General features: G+C 45.1%; 1 protein-coding gene across 1 annotated transcript in view; it reads left to right on the top strand.

The window, feature by feature from the left end:
- Positions 1-20,346, top strand: part of Trpm (transient receptor potential cation channel, subfamily M) — a 271,033-nt gene that overhangs the window by 190,607 nt on the left and 60,080 nt on the right. Inside the window, exons 2-5 of the mRNA XM_072286136.1 lie at positions 12,406-12,485; positions 13,521-13,740; positions 15,744-15,957; positions 16,856-16,983. Of these exons, the coding sequence (XP_072142237.1) occupies positions 12,406-12,485; positions 13,521-13,740; positions 15,744-15,957; positions 16,856-16,983 (642 nt within the window). The remainder of the gene's footprint in view (positions 1-12,405; positions 12,486-13,520; positions 13,741-15,743; positions 15,958-16,855; positions 16,984-20,346) is intronic.

A 20,346-nucleotide genomic window follows, 5' to 3' on the forward strand; every position in this document is an offset into this window, starting at 1 on the left:
AACTCGAAATTAACAATACACTAATTAACACAGTTTGCCAATTAATGTTTAAACTAATTACTTTATGGCGCGTCCTTTGACGATGACAGCACTATCGAGATGTGTGTTCCCAATGTTTGCGATGAATGCACTGGTTTTTAAGTGATACTTCATTGCATGAGATGGAGTTTTGTTAAATATGTAAGTGGCAGAACAGCACATTTCACCACAAGTTTGACAGCACTTATCTGAGAACTGCTGTTAGTTCGATTACTTTTCTTTCTGCTCAACAAACCTGATTCTGAAACAAAAAAGAACTTTCACTCAGTGCAGAGCAACATTCTTCATGTTATTTATCCGAATGCATGGCTGCGAAAGGTTATACTCGGCCGAAAGAAAACAACAACAATTATATTTCTGTTTTTGTTCTTTTATTGACGAGAACATCTATGTGGATGATGACAACACAAGATTATTGTCACAAGATCTTATTGTCGCTATCAACGGAACTTGTCGCATAAAAAAAAATATCGTTATAGCAATCGCAGCACAAGGAAAATTTGTTTACACCTTTATCTTATCTTGGACACATAAGAATAGACTGTTTACTAGGCGCGCAAGCGGAAAATGTCGCAGGCGTTCTAGACAGGGAATATAAAATTTACAAGTGTCAGCCTGGGCGTTGAGCCTCAAGAGTGGAAGAAGGCTTATAAACATCACTACTAACACAAGAAAAAGAAATATCACAGTATCGCCATAAGGGCGGAGCAATGAGTGCGGTACAACGTGTTAGAGTGTTACACGAACTGCAAGACTCGTAGCTGCAGTGGCAGTGTGGATTGAAGTAAATGTAATTGAAGTAAATGTAATGAATGTAAATGAACGAATTGCAGTAAATGTAGACTAAGTAAAAACGAGCTGTTGTGCCAGGAGTCCTCAGTTTGAATCTTGCCATCGGTCAACATTTCTGTTCTTTAATTAAAGCCAACGTCTTTCGCAGCAATCTTATCACCACTTTTCCATATCGGGTATGTTTGAAACCTCTTTCTCTGACCGATCCCGGAGGTAGTGCACAGACGCGCCAATAAAATTCTGTTATTGTGTCGCACGCACATTTAATATTTGAGTCTGTGTAGATTTGGGATATAGGGCGCGCGCTGTCGGTGCTTTATTTCGTGACATTTGTTTGTGGGCTGCCATTCTCAAAATACTGAGGAATAACTTCGTCAGGAATGTAAGACCTAGTATGAGCAACTTTACTTACAGAATGGCGTGGCAAAATAACTCGCATTTACCGCATGTCATATAGCATGGCATGGCATATAGCATGACACGTCATGTAGCTGACACACACCTAAATATATACGCAACCTAACAGCGACGCCGACGGCAAACATTCACTAGGAGTGTCCATATAATTGCTATCGCAATAAAAAGTTTCGCCCGTAATTCGAAAAGAATGACGCAGTAACTTACGCAATATAATGCGGAGCAGCTGTTTCGTGTCATGTTTGCTGGAGTGAAGATTCGCAGTTGTGAGCGAGCGATCTCCTTTGTAGAAGCAAAAGAAAAAAATGCGAGACTCCTTTGTTCCTCCCTTGTTGAAGTTTCGCCTCCCGCTGGTTGGCTTTTCCTTTCAAATTTATATTTGGGCTACTTCATTATTATGTCTCATGCTTTCCTTGAAACAAACTAACAAACAAACAAACAAACAAACAAGCAAGCAAACAAACAAACAAACAAAAGACGACGATGTCAGCGCCGTTCAGTAAACATGTGAAGAAACTGAGAGCTAGAAAAAGAAGACTAATCAAGGCACAGCAGGCACGCTCAGTCATTGTACTTATTCTCTCCTTGATTTTAACCACTTTAAAATTTTACTTTTCAATTAGCATGACTGCTCGCTTGCATACTACGCTAGTCATTCCAAGATCTCCTTTAGCTTTTTTTTTGCTTTACTTTGCGTTTCTTCTTTTCAAGCAAGAATTTTTATGAGGTACCTACTGCCGCCCGGTTCCTGGCCTATCCCCCTTAGCGCATTACGCGCCATAAAAGAGCCAGGTCATCATCATCATAAGAAGGAGAAGAAGAAGAAGAAGAAGAAGAAACACTAATTTAGGACCGCTTCCGCAACTAGGAAGGCGAGGCGCTAGAACATGATGAAGCAGAGCACGCCTGCAGCTCTACCCAGTAAACAGATGTTGCGCGGGCGTTAGCCGAACATGCAACTGCTGGAAAGATGGCAGTCTCCGGAATCGGTATTCTCCACTGCTGTAGCATTGACAGAGTGGCTGAGAGGTAATGTTCTGGGCTGCCAATCTGTTGGTCGTGAGTCTGCATCCTAGTGGCACAATGAAAACTTTCCCTTTTCTGTAATTTTCACGCAGAAGATTTTGGCATTCCAGCGACGGCGGACACCGGCGGATATGAAAACGACAGGGGTCGCCTATAACAGCTACCGCTCTAAAGAGAAAAAAAAAGCCCTGGTACCAGAAGATTTAATTTCCACAAATCAGTGAGCATGAAGAGCCTTTTGGAGCCTGCAATATGTTCTGAGGTTAGACAAGCATGGATAGTGACCAGCCAGTACTTGAAGACGCCTTAAGGCTGCCGGAAGCTCTTGAAATATTCAAAAAAGTCTTCTGTACGAAGTCGAGTATCTCTCGCAGCTCGTAATGCCGCATATTATGGAATTCCTGCGACTTCACCGTCTTCTGCTTGGTGTTCTCGAAGAGCACCTATCCACCCCCAAGCTAGTCTTCACTTTTCAACACTCACCGTGCTGGTACCGTTTTTGTCACTGGGCTGCAGCTGATTGTAATGCCCACGCAGACTAGTCCAACGACTTTGCGCTACCCGATGCGTAAAAAGCGTGGAAGCATACTTGCCATGGATGAAGCTCGCATAGCTCGTCTATACGATTGTCCGAAAGCAGTTCTCAGCGGTCGGCGGCAGTCAGCATTCCCTTTCGTTAAGCAAGTCTGCAGTTCCAGTTGTGTATACAGCATGAGTGAAGTTGAAGACGGTTCATTAAGGTGCCTTTTCAGTTTATTGCATTCAGACGCTTTTGCATGCGTTACGCATAGAGGAAGATGTGGGTGCAATCCAAATTACCGTACCGCATTTCCTTATGCCATTCCGCACGTATACGTGCAAGTTCCCGATAAGGTAATTAGCAAGGGTGCGTTCATAATTTGAGCAAAGACTCCCTCACAACTTCGCTCCGGCACGGCACGTTAAGCGAGTATTCTTTAAACGAACACGCCGTTTAGGAGTCCTCGCATTAGCGTCCCTGAAGTGCCGCGCCTCGACAGCGGCGGGCAAAATGCGGGTCGCATTCTGAACTTAGTGAGGCCTGATCCTGAGGAATATCGGGTAGCTACCGATTTCCAGCGGCGCTGTCATTATCTCTATACGCGCTTCGCAATCCTGGCATTCGATAGCGTTGGCCTCGTTTCTGCTGAGTTGACAGAGATATTCTCTGAGCTATGTGTTCGCTACTTCCCGGGAAATTCACCGCTTTGAATTTCAACGTTCACTACTGATTGAATCGCGGCTCGCAGTGCGATCGAAGCCAACTGTCGCGCCCGCATAGCATTTGTTTGCTACCCGGTAACCAAGGTTCGTCAAGTTGAGCAACACGGTTTTGAAAGCCCCGACCTGCTCAAACTCACATAAAGGCTTGTCGCAATCGTTTGTAACGCACAGTGTAATAGTGAAGGTTTTGAGGGAAGATAGATTGCTTGGTTCTTTCTTTCCTTTTCTGGTCGCCTTAGTGTATAATTATGATCGTGGCTATAGTTTTCAGAAATTTCGTCTTGACTTCCCTAAGTTTGAACTTTTCCTTCATGCTGTCTCCTTGTCTCTTGTTTCCTACATCTTCTTGAACTCGGGACCGATAGGCGATGTTGAAGCCAAAAGGTGGCGCGAGCTGCTCGAGCGAACGAGCACCGTCTTTGAACGGAACGAGAGGCAAGCGCCCGTGCGTGACGTCTCATGTCGTCCCGTTCTAAAGCGCTGTTTCTTCGCGAAGCCATGTATACCAACCGGTCCTTTTCACGGTAAGCCGATGAATAACAATAATAAGGATATGTATAAAGCAATTCATAACCTCACCTTTTCCTTCGGGTTATTCTACGTCACTAATTGCGCGGTTTCTGTTTAAAACCGAAGAGCAAACATTGCACGTGCTAGCGCGGATTCTATGAGCGTGTTGCTTATACGCTCGGTGCACTAGCATGAGTAACGCCGCCCTCAACCTGCTGGTGTAGACAGTGCAATCTCAGCTTCAAGAAAACACGAGAGAAACCCCTTCGCTCTATACAGTATAGGAAAGAAAACAAATCAAATTAGGTTCTCGGATTTTAGGACCAAAACCGCGATCTGATTACGGAGTAATGGGAGACTCCGGTAACATTTCGACCATTTGGGGTTCCTTAACGTGCTCCCAATGCGCGGTACACGAGCGTTTTTGCATTGGGCTCCCATCGCGGAATGCGGCCGCCGAGGTCAGGATCAAACCCGCGACAGCGCAGCGCCGTAGCCCCTGCGGCGGCGAGCTGGAGTGGAGGGAATGCAACCAAAACAAAGTGCGATTTCACGAGCCACGTGATACAATCACTCTCGTCCACGAGTGTGGCACACCGTGCCTGGCAACACTGGGAGACCAGCGTCGTTCCGGAATGTGAACACCCGCTGGCGGTTCCGCCCGCATGCATGCATGGAAAACTAGGGCTAGCGCACCGGTCGAAGAGCATGCAGGCAGGCTTTGCCCAAACAGTGCACGGTTCCCGAGGCCGATACGCAAACAGGAGAAAGCAGGCATTCCACTGCTCGTCGATTTTGCAAGTATGCTGAGGGCATTGCTTCGGAGCGAGGAGCTAGGTATTTTCGAGACAGTGCTGGTGCCCTCCTTATCGACCGAGATAACAAATAGGCGAACAGGGTTTGTCGCGTTGCGTCACGCCGATTCTCCGCACGCGTTCATCGATTGCTTTAGGCGCGTCGGTCTTTCTCCTCGGTCCTGAGTTACGCCTATAGGGGCCTATAGCGCTTGAACTTCCCCAGATAGTGTGAGCTTGCCTAACAGTGCTTTGCTTATTTAGTTTGCTCTTACAGCATTGCGTGAATAAGTGTGTTTAAACTGAGAATAGTCTTGATTTCACTTGAGGTTTCGTGCAATTTCGTTTTTTTTTTTACAAGCATATTTTGTCCTTTCATACAGTTGTGTCCTTTCCAACCGGACGTTATTCTGGTTAACCTCCCCAGCTGCCTTCTACTTATCTCTTTCCCTACTCCCCCTTGTCGTTTTCACAGTATGTTTTGCATGTCACTTTAGTGCCCAGTTACGTTAGCACAATAAATTCCATCACAGACAAGCAAGCAAACAAACAGAAACTAATTCAAGTGGCTCGCTTACAATCTGCCGTGAGAAGGACCTCGTAGGGGCTGACCATGATTTCGGCATCGCTCAAATTCATTCGCATTATAAAACACTTTGGCACACGTTCGTCACATTGGTGGTAGAACTGTGCCTGAAAAACGCCTCTTTTCAGTATAGCAGCTTTTTACGCATGCGACTGCTAAACAAGTGATTCAGTGTGGAAAAGATTGCTCTCGATATGTCTGTGGAGCAGTTTGAGCTCCGTACAGCATGATCAAGATACTCGTGAGTAATAAAAAAAAAACAGGCACATGTATTGTTTTCGCTATGTTACTGCCCTCAGATGCTTTCAATCTAAGTGTGCAAAGCATCTACGCTTGTAGCAGCACAATGCGACCAACATTACCACTTCGTTTACTATCGTCCTAACTTTAAAGAAAAATTTAGAATCCTAATAATTGGTGAGTAGTTAATTTCATATTGCAACAATAAGAAAAGCAGAGGGAATTTTGTAAAGGCAACAATAAAAGACGATATAATCAAAATTAAACGAATTTGCCGCCAAGAAAGTAGCTAAAGGCGCCTGTGGTTGCTTGTAGAACAAAGTCTAGAACAGTAACATTTATGTCACCCGTTATAGCGCTGGAATAGGCAACAGCTTGAAGAAACGTGAAGTGTCACTGGGCCTTTTCGAAAGTGCACACAAGCGTGCTGTCAGTTCTAATTAAATCTTTAGAACATACTCTTAAATTTAGCGGACAGAACTACTAAATCCACGACTAATTCTAAGCGCTAGGTAATCTAAACTGCCGCAACATCTCTCGAACATGCTGAGTCATTATTTATTGTACAGTATAGGACAGCAACAATTTGGACGGATTTTTACTGCCTGAAATAGAGCGCCATGGCATAGCCCGTGTACTCTTTCCGCTTCTCCATATAGTCGTGGTCAAATTGGTAAGAATATTTAACCCCCTAATTTGTTGCTGTGGAGAATATAATCTCTCTGTCGGAGTTCGCATTACACTCGCTGAATACGTTTATTAAAAATAAAATACGTTTATTAAAAGATTAAGGCTGAGGTAAAGCTACACTGATCGCAATTAATAACTTGGTTGTTTTGTCCGTCGCATCAATATTTTGGGAAAGTTGCATATCTTTCTTGAATATACATCCTGCAAGGTTTCAATTATGATACGACGCGCGCTTTCACTTAATACCCTGCGGGTCGCATTACGTTTTTTTTTTGTGGCTTGCTTGTATTCAGGCAGTCAGTCCTCGATGTGTACACTGTTGGTACCGCAGAAGGTGCCGGTATCTTTCGGAAGTGACAATGACAACCGCTGTTACGGCAGCCGTGGTTGAACCAGAGGGGCTCTCACTCGATATGGCTGTACGACCCCCAAGGGTGGCGCTGTGAAGTTCCGTGGTGTGCTTCGGACGTGCATTCGAGTACATAAGTTTATGGATCAGAGGTGCCGCTAAAATATTTTTTTCATAAAGGCTGAAATCAAGTGGTACTGCCTACTTGCGCCTGTTTGGCGAACGTCATGTATTAAAAAAAATTCACATTGCATGAGTATGCCAGAAGAGACTAATTTTTAAATTTTTTGCTGATGCCGTACACTCTAGACCTTTGCACTCGACCGCACCTTGCAACCTTTATCAAGGTGTTACACGGAAGTGTTCAAACATGGGGTTTACTAGCACTATTTGCCTCGAAACCGCAAGCGGGGTTCTAACAACAGGGATGACGAACCGAGACACACCTCGTCCTTTTATTGCCATAGCAATTATACGGACAATCCAGGCGCATTTCTGCCGCCGTCGCCGTGATGTTCTGTATAAAGTTCAAAGGCGATAACACCGCCGCCACGCGCCCTTCGCTTTATGTGCGAGTGAAAGCGTGCGAGGATAGCCGACGATCGCTGTTTAATCTCGTCCACGTGAAATGTAGGAAAGTGGGGAGGAAGCGCGCCGTCTTCCGTCGCGCGCGAGGCAACCAACGTTGCGAGGCACAGGGGGGAGGGGGGCGGCGTACTACACTGGCTACAACTGCACATGTGGCGGTTGAGAGCAGTAGCGTGGTCGTAACTTGAGAGCGATCTGCGTTGGGGGCAGACTCTAGGTGCATCGGCGGCTCGTAGCTTTGTTCGTGCTTTGTGTTCTCGGCGCCCAGTTTGCGTTTAAGGAAGATCACTTCGCTCGCTGCCGCTGGCGCGTTTCCTCACGCCAACGTTTTGACTACGAGTGTCCGCGATCATCGAGTGTGATGGGTTCATGTTTGCCGTGTGCGTTGACACCATGCTTGTCAATTCAGTTAGCAAGCGAATGTTTACAAGTTCACACGGCCAATAAAAGTTCTATCCTTACTTCGAGTGGCTGTCTGGTAATTTGCTATCGCAATCGATGCTACTTGTTTCGGGCGAAACTGAGACTTCTTTTTCTCTCTTCCGCCACGCTGCAAGAAGTTTCTCTCCATCCGCAGGATAATGGTCTCAACAATACTATTCAGAATCTGGGCTGTTCATGACACCTACGATTAAGATGGCAACCCGGGAGAAAAATTTAAGCTTTGGTAACTGGCTACTATTTCGGTCTTATGAATGACGGACACCAGCCCTGGTGTTCTCCTTTCACCGGTTACATCATGACTTATGTCGGCATCCGGAAATGTGCATCTTCGAAGAGCAGGTCATCACTGTCAGGCACCGTTACAACATACACATCACAATATTTACATATATAAATGAATAACAGCAACCCTAATAGATCCGGTAGTGTAACGTTAACCTCCATTCATTTTCATTCATTCATTTTAGAGAACTCATTCATACCTTAACTGATAAAGGACACCACGTGACATTTCAGTGGCTTCCAAGTCACTGCGGAGTCATAGGGAACGAACACGCTGATAACGCTGCTCGGTCGGCTCTTCAAGGGGACGAAGAGGAGCCGATACCGTTATCAAGGACAGATGCCGCTCGAAAACTTCGATTGATCAGCCGTGACATCACGTTCTCCTTGTGGAACGCTGGAAGTTTTCACGACTACCGACTCCACAATCTTGACTCCTCTCTACGCCTTTGTATTCCACCTGGACTCTGCCGTCGCGAAGCTACCCTGCTTTGTCGACTATGGCTAGGGGTGGCTTTCACCAAGTCTTTCGCTTACCGAATTGGATGGGCCGACGACGCCTCGTGTGAGGACTGTGGTGACGAGGAGACTTTTCAACACCTTCTTTGTGACTGTCCTCGATATAATTTACAGAGACAATCACTCGCAACCGCGATAGCGCGCTTTGACCAAAGACCTCTCACAGAGGAACTTATTTTAAAATACCGCCATCATAAGCCTTCGCAGCAGAGGGCGACGAGTGCACTGTTGCGGTTCTTGAGGGCGACAGAATTGGACAGGCGGCTGTAGCCTGAACAGGTGTTGACAGTGCTTCAAGTGTCACTGTGCTGTGCGATGACAGTATTCAGTGACAGTGACCGACTGTGATTGTGTGTCTATTCTCCTTCCTTTCCTTATCTCTACTTTTTTACCACTTTACCTCCCCCTCCCCTCTCTCCCCAGCGTAGGGTAGCCAACCGGACCTTTTCTCTGGTTAACCTCCCTGCCTTTCCCCTTTCCTTTCTCTCTCTCTCTCTCCATTCATTTTCGCTTCCTTCCCCCCCCCCTGCCTCTCTCTGACTCTCTCAATATTTAAAACAAGCTTCTTAGGGTAAGCGTACTTTGCAAATTTCAAAGCAGGATGCTTTTGCCGAGACGAAAGCGTTTTCCAGCGCTCGCGTTCAAATTAAGATAACGACTAAACGCGCCTGTCTGATGCACACAACTTCCGCTTGCGTCCGGACCTCCGACGCTTCCGCTCTCGACGACCAGTGGGCGACCTTGGGTTCCGCTTAGAGCCACCTCGCTGGCGCTACGCTCCGGTGCTCCCCCTGCTCTGATATGCAAAATACCGCACGCGGGGCTCATGCGAAAGCAGGCATCCCAAAGCCGCAACGTTGCCCGCAGCATGCACAGCCGGAAAATCGTTGCGCCTCAACGGCGGGCTGCGCGCTCTGACGCAAAACTGCGTTTTCCTTCCGGTTTTCTCGCCTCCGGACCAGGTGCGGTGTGCGAAGTTTTGGGAAACCGGGATACCTGGTAATGCCCAGCCTTTCGCGACGGAATAAAACAGGGCAACAAGAAGGCAGCATTTACATATTGTAGAAAGGAGGAAGTCGGAGAGAAAGCTGTTTCTCAAAGAAAATATAAAGAGAGAGGCTCTGTGGAAAGTAAGATGGTTCTTGTAGTACGTTGCTAGCTGCAGACACGTGGGGAGTCGCATGGCAATTAAGCGAGCGCATTATCCACCCCGAGGTTCATCGCAGTGGAACAGAGCAGGTGTGGTTAAAGTAGTGTACTTGATTCACTGACGCACGGGAAAGAATTTGAGCGTTAAATTTATATGTTTCCAAATGAGCATTGTACTACACAATGGTTGCAATTACGGGCTATATTATACCTATTCCTTCTACAGCAGTTTCTGACTGCTCATACGAGAGCTTTGCACCGAACGTTGTCTTCTTTTTGGTATGAGTACTTGTTTTGAAAGCAAGCACGCGCTTTATGTGTGGCGTAAATAATTATCAGCACGTCTTTACTGGACTTGCATTATGAGAAAAGACTTGGCTCTGTGGTTGTTCCCACCGCCCGCGGCGGCTCAGTAGCTGCGGCGTTTTAGCGGGCAGCACGAGGTCGTGGGTTCGACTAGTGACCGTAGAGGCCACATGGTTATGGGGGGCGAAATGTAAACGCACGTGTATACTTAGGTTTAGGTGCAGCTTAAATAAATAAATAAATAAATAAATAAATAAATAAATAAATGAATAAATAAATAAATAAATAAATAGATAAATAAATAAATAAATAAATAAATAAATAAATAAATAAATAAATAAATAAATAAATAAATAAATAAATAAATAAATGTGCTTGTGCTGAAGGCAAAGCATCAAACCGGGACTGATGAACGACCATAGATATTCACTGTTCATGGGCGAAACAATAGAAGCAACACAACAAAGCAAACCATGGCATTCGTCTCACGAAACAGATGCTTAAAGGTAAAGAAAAAGAAAACATCTGGAATAGTCTATAGCGCCAGATGTTCACTGCTAAACGTATCGAAAAAAATGTAGATATTGTTGAATACATTTTAGAAAAAGAAACACACAAACAACGAGCTGGTTTTTCGAGCGTACGAAGGTAAAAGAGTGCAAGAGATGAAACACATTGCAGAGCGCGCAGAATGCATGCGGCATCGTGATATCGTGAGCAGAATCGCCTGGAGGGCATGCAGGAGAAAGCATACAAAAAAAGGAGGAGCAAACGTTAAGAGCTTTGGAGCAGAACGACACGATGGTTACCTCGCACTGGGCTGGGCAAGCGAAGCAGAAACAAAACCAGACCAAGCGATAACAGCGACACGGACGCGGGTCTAAACGACCCGAGGAATCAGGTGCTATACGGCTCGCATTTCACCGACGGGACACGGAACTCCACTTGTGTTCGATCGTTTCGCGCTGAGACGCCTGCGGACGAGAGTGAGGGGGGGGGGGGGGGCGTTTTGCACGGCTCGAAAATGTTTTCCTATTTCGTGTAGGCCTTGCCAAGAAGCAGCATTCGCGAGGAGGAAATCGCGAAACGCTTGGCAAAACGAAATCAGGAGCCAAAAAGTATACATTTTTAAATGCCGAGTAGGGGGTTCCCGTAAAGTCATAATTAAAACTGCTTTCAGGAAAAAAGAAAAGGTTGTAAGGAAAGAGGACATGATAGAAGCACGCTCGCTATATTGTGTGCCGTAGACCACATTGCCCATCGCAGAAGCTGTAAAACTTCGCGGAGGGGTGCTAAATACGATGAGTTTTGTAAAAGCAGGCCCAGGTTAGCTTAACGTGCAGTGAGAGGAACTTGATAAACGCATACATGCACGGAACTTCTTCTGGGATTACTTGCACAACATCGCTTAACAATATTTCGTCTTTTTTAAACCGTTTTGCAGCATCATTAACATTTTTTCTTTAACACTGAACAGTGCATAGTTGCGCTTTGTCATAGGTGGGTCACGATTACGACTTTGCTTTTGTTTTGCGTGTTGAGTATTATCACAGATGCCAAGACGGTTACAACTAACTAAATTGCCTTTTCTACACAGTTGTTTATTCGTGCCTGACTGCTTGAGGCTATGAAGGAAGAAAGTGTCAATGATAATACTATTCTCATTTTGATACCGAATTAGGAAACTGTTTGTGGAAAACAGCGCACCAACCGTGTGCCAATAGAACTTATGTTGAGGTCACTAGCAAATGTGGAGCTCGAGGCAATCAGATGTATAAAAAAAAAATAAAAAAATAATCACAGTATAGTTTATTTTGCAATGAATTCGGCCAACTTGTGTCAGTTTAGATTTTTGTTTTGTACCCACACCGAGCGCTGTAGTTTTTCGTCGTGCTCGTGGAAGGAACATATTGCACAATTTGCATGAATGCGCTGCCAGCCACCTGCATACAGTTTCCCGTTGTTAAGGTACCGCCAGTATAACAAGCGTATATAAATCACCCTCTGAGGATGAGTGCCAGAAATAGCCCCCAAGGAAAATATTGCACGTCTGCTTAGGGCGGTGGGGGGGGGGGGGGGGGGAGCAAGAACAAAGAACGAAATCACAGAAATCGACAGCAATGACAGAGATCACGTAGTCCGTACAGCATAAGCGAGGCAGTTCCCAATGTGTAGATCACGCGTAAACATATTCAGGCAAACTTAAAGAAAGGCGAGTCTGTTTCCCGAAGACTTAAAGGGCAAAGTGCTAGGTCTTGCTTCTTGGTGTATTCTATATTACACACTTTGCTGTGGAATGCGTGAGGCAACGAATGCCTCGGGTACCTTATTTCTTCTTCCCTGCGTTCTACATCGAAAGGGAAGAGATAATATGCTTACTGTTTTTGGAACTGCGCATTGAACTTTTCTTGTTCTCTTTTCTTTTTCTTTAGCTCAAGAAATCCTGGATTGAATGCACCTTTCAGAAGCGGGACTGCGTCAAGTTTATAGCAACTAAAGCAGAACCGGAAAGGCGAGTGCGTTCTTCCTTCTGTAGAAATAAAACAGCGTGGGCTGCGCTTTGATACGAAATGCGTAGGTGCCGTTGAGAAGTGGATGTGAAAGTGCGAGCTCTCTTTGAATTCGTCTTTCTTGAGTTTGAGAGGATATGGCTGTGCATTGGTTTATGCTCATTACACACGGCCGCTTTATTCTGTTCAAGTAAAAGTTAATTTAATGTTGTTTGCAGACAAACACCCGATTGCTATAGGTGTTTTAAAATTCTGTGCGAAGAAGTACGAAATAATTTCTATTTATCGCATCAAAGTTCTTAGCGTCTCTAATAAGGAAAAATAAAATCCGGGATAGCGTTGATAGTTACGGTGTAATCATACAAATGTTTACAAAAAGACAGTACTTTTCCAGCACAATTTTGTTCTTTAGAAAAAAGCATGCATTTAACCAATCAAAGAAACTTGGATTTATATGTGTGTGGTAGTGGAAGTATCTAGTTATGGTTCTCATGCGCAGCACGACGTAGTGGAGATGAAAGAAATAAAGAAATGCACTGGATGCGTGCTGTATGCATTTCGTTTTATGTTTGATGCGTCACGCTAGCCATTTGAATCTCTGAATTCGCGCCACCTGACCTACGTTGCAGTGCTTCTAACTATAGTATGTCAGTTATTAGTTCGTAGAGTAATAAAAAACAGCATTCAGCACTTTTGCCATGCAGGTGTCCTACATTAACCCGGAAGAGACTAAAGAAAGTTTGCATTTATCATTGTATTACAGACACTATTCACATTAACGCTGATATATATATTTTTTTGACATGTAGAGCTCTGGTTCTTTCATTTAAGCTGTAGCTGGCTAATGCATTTAATGGCATTTGCTTCTTGTAACCTCTGACGTTATTGCACATTTATGCTGACGCGATGTATTCTTTTTTTCTGAAGTCGTATAACGTCACAGTGCAGATTCGCCACATTTTAGGAGGCCGTTGCCGCGTCTTAAAGCATTAGTAATGAATAAGGCCGCTTTATATATTTTTGTCTATGTTATCAAGTTTGACCTTCTTACCTAATACTCAACGCAGGTGCGGATGCGGCGAGCTTCTGGGCGGCCACACGCTGTCGGCGCGGCCGTCGCTTACGTCACAAGGTGGCCAGGCACAGCCACCCGAGACAGAAGAGCACTGGTCCATCTCAAGGCACACGGACGTGTCACCCACCAACGCCTTCGGCACCATCGAGTTCCAGGGCACCTCGCACCCGCTGAAGGCGCAGGTGCGTGTCTTCTCGCGGCATGCGTTTGCAATGGAAGCATAGATGCAAGATGGGAAAGAAACTTTCATATACGTTTCTATAGCATTTCATAGTCTATAAAAGCAATGTTAATGTTTCTATAGCGTCACCGTCACTTTTTTCGTTGAGAAATGCCATGGCAAAATTAGAAGCCGTCGCTCGCGCTTGATCGTTGGTATAAGATTGAGCCATGCGCCTCGCGTGAAAATGTCAATCAATCAATCAATCAATCAATCAATCAATCAATCAATCAATCAATCAATCAATCAATCAATCAATCAATCAATCAATCAATCAATCAATGCTCATCTATTGATGAGATAGATTGTGTTGCCCGCTCTGGGCACAGAGATACACTCGCATCATTTGATGCCGGCTCTCCAAACAAGGCCAAATGAAGAAACATAGAAACTGCTTTTGCTTCTCAGATCGGCATCACTCTGTGGTCAAATTATGAAACGCGGAGCGTGTCGCTTGCCATCAAACTGCCGGCATTGTTGTTTTCTTCCCATTCGTCATAAAACGTGACGGCGCGATAATTGTGCAAATACTTTTTCAGTGGCTCTCATACTGAAGCGTGTAAGCATTTACAGCTGCCTTGAAGCGGTTGCAACATGACGGTGCAAACGATATCCCGCTTTCGCAACGTCAGCACAGCTTCTGCACCACGGTGCGCGGCTAACGCTCTTGCGTAACAGTCCGCATTGTTAACAGTGATATAAGCAAATCGTATCAACTGGATGAAAGTTATAGTGTCGTACAAAAGGATTGTTTTTGTGCAAAGTGGTTCCGCTAGAAACAACCGAGGAACGAAAACAAGTTCTTTTTTTTTCAGCTTCTGAAAGAAAAGAAGGTCTTTTAGTTGATGCGAACATTGCTCAGTGAGACAGCAAAAGTAAATAATAAAGAAAAAGGAAACAAGAAAGACCAATGAGAGCAGTGGTCAAGTAAACGACAACGCGCTTCCTCCCGCTTTTGAAATTGCACATCCGCGCATACAAGTAAAATCGCCTGAACACAGGAACGGGATTGTGACTCGTTTATACAGAAAATCCACTTTTGAAGCGCTCCTTGTGTCGTGCTCGATGAACGTTTCGTTGGCTTTACCTTTATTTCACCTCAATAGTTGCGGCTTTCCCAGTTATTGCTCCCTCCCCCCTTTCCTTCCTGCCACCTTTCTTGTTTCTTTTTCTTTTCTTTTTTTTTGCTGTACCTTCCGCAATTCTCTATGTTCGCGCATCTTTTTTGAACTTTAACCTTTCAAATAGCAGATCCGAGGAGCGAACAGCTGGTGTGCATGCAACCAGTGCCACACGACGAAACGAATGTTATTGTCACCCTTTAGGTTTCTTCTTTAACCAACGGTGCTTTGCTCTTTTTGAAATGCGACTCCAGCGAAAAAAAGATATGCAGATATTTTTGTATGTTACAATATGGCACGGAAAACAAAAATCCAATGTAGAGGCTAGAAATTGATGTAGAGTATTAGTATTTTACGGTGTTTCTAGAAAATTAGCTGAAAGTTAAGAAATATTTGATCGGGAGGTGAAATCAATCAATCAATCAATCAATCAATCAATCAATCAATCAATCAATCAATCAATCAATCAATCAATCAATCAATCAATCAATCAATCAATCAATCAATCAATCAGTCATCAATCAATCAATCAATCAAACGCACAAAGAAAGCTAGCAAAAAAGACAAAGAAAAAGAAAGGAAGGAAAAGAAAGAAAAACAAAAGCAAACGAACATGCAAGCAAGCAAGCAAGGAGCAATCCAAGTGAGGAGCAATCGAAGGACATTTTTAAAGCAAGACAGTCATTTTTCCCCGGTGCCTAAATTGTTTCTTGGCTTTGTTTTGGCAGGTAAAACTGCAGATTATTTTTTCCCATCCTCAAATGGGGCCAGCGTTAGTTGCCTTCGTCATTCTGAAGCATCAGCGGTTGAGCAGGGTGCGTTCGATGCGTGTTGTTGCCCGCAGTACGTGCGCCTGGTGAGTGACAGCCGTCCCGAGCACGTGCTGCAGCTGCTGACCCGCGAGTGGCAGCTCGAGCTGCCGAAGCTGCTCATCACTGTGCACGGCGGCAAGGCCAACTTTCACCTGCAGGCAAAGCTCAAGAAGGTGCTCTGCCGAGGCCTGGTGCGCGCCGCGAAGACCACCGGCGCGTGGATATTCACCGGGGGCACCAACACCGGTAGCCTAACGTTACGATTCATTTCTACTCGCGGTGAAATTACGATTCCCAGCAGTTGTTTGCATCAGTGTAAATCAAGTGCTTGTCTATTATTAATTGTTCTGTTACACTTTCATGAAACAACGCACGCACAGAGATATGACCGTCAAAAGTGAGCTTCAACACAGAGTATGAAAGAGTATGGCACAGGATATACGACTACAGATAAATGCACATCATTTGGAAGAAAGCTGTAATTACATTGTGGTTACTACTCAGTGTCCACGTTTTCTTAGTTCATGTTGGAATAAGATGTGGTTGGAGCCATTGGTGTTTACTGAGGTGCTTGTCAGTGCAAAGCTAAATAAATGAAGTGGTCCGGCCCAAATACTTGGGCCGGATTCAGAAAGCTTTTACGCAAAGAAAATCCTCAGAAAGCGTTTTATTACCCGGCCCACTTTGCTAATGACATGTCCAAAACCGTTATTGGCTAATAATATACCCTTGTGAACAGTTCCGGCTTAAGAACTTTTTTTGTGAATATTGGATTAAATACATAATGTCATCGTACACAGGATAGCACAAAGCGGTGAAGAAGAGAACGTTTCCATCCGGGCTTTATTTTTGTGCTGCGAAATTTGAGAAAATGTTGTAAACTTTTGTAAAAGGGAGCAATACTGAAACAGCAACTCAAACCTTCTCATTTGGAACACGTTTCTCTTCCCTTGCAAGTAATGGTGGGGTGTTCGAAACGGGATGAAGCTGCATTTATTCGTTCTAAACGTTTCATTCATAGTGTTTGCCACGTGTTATGTGCGGTAGAAATGTTTAATAATGCCGAAGGTTAAGGGATCCGATGGTTACGCAACCTTCTCGTACTATTGTTTTGTGTTTGTGCTAACCTTTGCTTGCGCCTCAGGTGTGACGCGTCATGTTGGAGAGGCACTCCTGACAGAAAGGACGCCGCAGCTTCGCGGCCGTGTAGTAGCAATCGGCATCGCCCCATGGGGCATCATCGAAAACAGGAAAGACCTCATAGGGGCCAAGGTGAGCAGCTTGTCCTGTTGCACCTGCCTGAACCTTGCTTCCTGAAGTTGCGTTTCTCTGGCATAGACTGCGCAGCCGACCTTCCGCTGCTAATTTGTAAGAATGCAGTCACTGCAGAGTGAGGTTCAGAAGCTGAAAAAAAAAAGAAAGCTGCACTATAGCAGTCCTCGTGCTTCTTGTTTTTATCAGTCCAACCGTGGAGCGTCTTCGCTCCGCGTGCTTTGGTAATTTGTTGCATTGCTTCTGGTCTAACCACTCCTGGTCCAGTGGTAGCGAGTATACACTGTCGCCAAACACTTTGTAAGCCGCATATGCCGCTATAATTGGATATGTTCTTCTTTTGTAATGTAAACACTCAGGCCACCTAGTGTGGCTCAGTGATATTATCATTTACGTGTAGCACAGAAGAATAAAAGACTGAACACAACAATAAAAAGGAACGCGAATTCACGTTGTCTTTACACATTCACCAAAAATACATGTTCTGTGAGACGAAATAAGAATGGAAACAAGGGAGTCGTATTCGCTCTGGCTTTGCCACCTAAGATTATTTTTCTTAATTTGAAGAGCAAGCTAGCAAGCTCGTGCTGAAACTAAACACTCATTGCCGATATATACAGGAAGCCTGACTTCTTGCTGATATCACATTTGTGCCTTTACCTTGACAAGTTTTGTGTAGGTTTGACTGCAGGCGTTAGAAGAGATTAGAAGCAACACAGTTCTCTTTCTTCAATTTTACACTGCCCTCTCTCCCCAAACTCCACAGCCCACAAAAAAAAAAAAAAATGTAGCTGTCGTTGGTACAGCTGTGCACAGCATGTAAAGGGTATTACACACCGAGAATATACTGAACGTACTTAAACAAAGTTCTCCTTTTATTTAAATCTCTTAGTACGTAGAAAACTACAAGCGAGTCAAAATCTTAAGACTATTCCTGTTGTGAAAAAGTAAGCCTGCGGCTTTTTTTTTTACGTGTAACTTGGCTGACATAGTTTGCGCCTAGTCAGACGCCCCGAACTCGGAGCCACGGTTTCCACCTGTTCACGTACACCGCAGATGGTGTTCCTGGAATTGCAGGCGTCGCATGCATAGCTCAGTCCAGCCATGAAATACGTGCCCCCTTCATGGCGCGCGCCTTTACAGCTAGCTGCAGTGCACGCACGAGCTCCCTCAGCAGTATCCCCTCCCTCCGGTGCCGTGCTTCCAGCGTATCCTTGGCGCCAGTCGCTGCTAGCGCGTCCGAAAAGAGCACTACGTTTTAATTGCTTCGCTGCACCGACGCTCGCAACAGACACACGTTCGTCTACTGACCCTGCTCCTGAAGGGCCGTTGTTATGGTTCGGACTTTTATCCCTGCAGCATTCGTTACACGCGCTAGGCTGAAGTGTATGACGTATTTTGTGTGCGGAGTGCGTTTGTAGTCATATTTTTCGAAGCGGTGACATGCGTGTGTAATTAAGTGTTGGTCGTTAACCACGCCACTACGTTTCGCATGGCCCTTGCAACCGGTGCAGGCTAGCCTGACAAGTATGCTCATCACGGCGGGACGTTTTGGTTTGTGTTTCCGTTCTTTGTCAGTCGTGCTACTTCGCTTAAATTCTAGGCGCGTTTCATGAGGCAACATATCACAACATGTCGTTCGTCTGTGTTAAACTAGTCTACAATATACAAAGGTGGTAGCAAAGTACGACAAGTGAAGTAGTTTCCTTTGTAACAAGTTGGTACTTGTAATCGTCGTGCCTGTTGCAGGTGGGATTCTACGATAACTCTAGTTTATAACCGAGAGAAAACTTCGAACTTTGATACAGCCCTTTCTTACTGTGGCTCTCAGGCGTGACTTGATGGGTTGAGCGATGAGTCAACACTGCTGTCGAGAGAAGTACTTATGTGACGTTAAAGGGACGCTAAAGAGAAACGCTAAATTAGTTTAAAATGGTGGAGTATTCTTTGAGAACTCTACATTCATTTCGAGGCATTAGGCTTAACATTAGAAGGAACAACGATGGTCAAATTTTTAGTTTTCGTATTTCGCACCGACACCCTGTCTCTGGTATGTCAGTGCGACGTCATATATTTCAATGCATTTTCTCGTATTTTGTGTCACCACCTTGAAGTTCAAGACATTGCACCAGACTACATCGACAGCCGCGGAGCTTGTTGGTCTTAGTAGCGCGCTACGCATAATTTGAGAGGAACTACCTCAAAAGTGGAGCATTTTCAGAGACTCTAAGGCAGCTCTACATTGCTTGCTTTCCGCTTTATGCTGTCGATCCTATGAACAATTTGCACTACAAATACGAGAGCTCCTTCATCGCCTCGTCGAGCAAGGACACGATGTCGCATTTCAGTGGGCTCGTTCTGCTCATGAAGACGGCGTGCACGAATAAATCCCGCTCTCAAGGACAGATGCAGCAGCGCAAGTTCGAGTGCTTGCATATGATGCCTTACAATTGTTGTGGAACACACCTAGTTTCCAGCACACACGTCTCCATAGACCGGACTTCTGTCTGAGACTTCATCCTCCACCTGGACTATTGCGACCCGGGACAACGATACTTTACCGATTGTGAATTGGCGTCGCATTTACGAAGTCGTTTGCTTTCCGCATCGGATGGGAGGACAGTGCTGTGTGTGACCCCTACAGCGACGAGGAAACTATCAAACACGTTATTTTTCGTTCTTTCCGGTCACGACCGCGCTGGCGCGTTTTGGTGATCGGCTGTTTTCGGAGCAGACAGTCCTGGAACGCCAACCTATGCAGTCCGTCACACCACAAGATAGTGAAGGCACTGTTGAAATTTTTACGTTCAAGTGACCCATTGGAGAGACTAATTCGCATGGACGTTCACGACCTCTCCCACATTTTTTTTCTGGGTTCTTTGCTTTTCGTGCCGCAGTGACTCGTTTAAAGTTCTTGAAACTTGCCAAGTGGGATATTTGGCTCGTTTAGAACACGATGCATTCCAGTTTTACTGTTAAAACGTTGAGCATGTCCGTTAAGACGCTGTCAAAATCCATGACATCACGGAGAGCTAGAGCGGGAACTTCAAGGCAGCGTCGCCGGCTATTGCGCGTTTCCGCATCTTTTCTGGCTTGCCAAGCCCCTGCTCTAGGTAACTGTGGTTTTATTGGTATTATAGAAGGGTAATTTACTAATGCAGCTCAAATAATTGTTTCTTTTTTCTCTCTAGTTACCCGTTAATTACCGGAAAGACCCTGCTTCCCTCAGCGTCGGTTAGTCACCATGCTGTCACACAACCTGTACACGTTGCAATCAAAGTTCAAATATGTTTCACGTGGTCATCGATGATAGCGGCGTTCCGACGTTGCCTGACGCGCAGGCTGGAGGTACGCCCCAGATAT

The sequence above is a fragment of the Dermacentor andersoni genome, chromosome 2 (genome assembly GCF_023375885.2).
Source record: "Dermacentor andersoni chromosome 2, qqDerAnde1_hic_scaffold, whole genome shotgun sequence".
NCBI lineage: Eukaryota > Metazoa > Arthropoda > Arachnida > Ixodida > Ixodidae > Dermacentor > Dermacentor andersoni.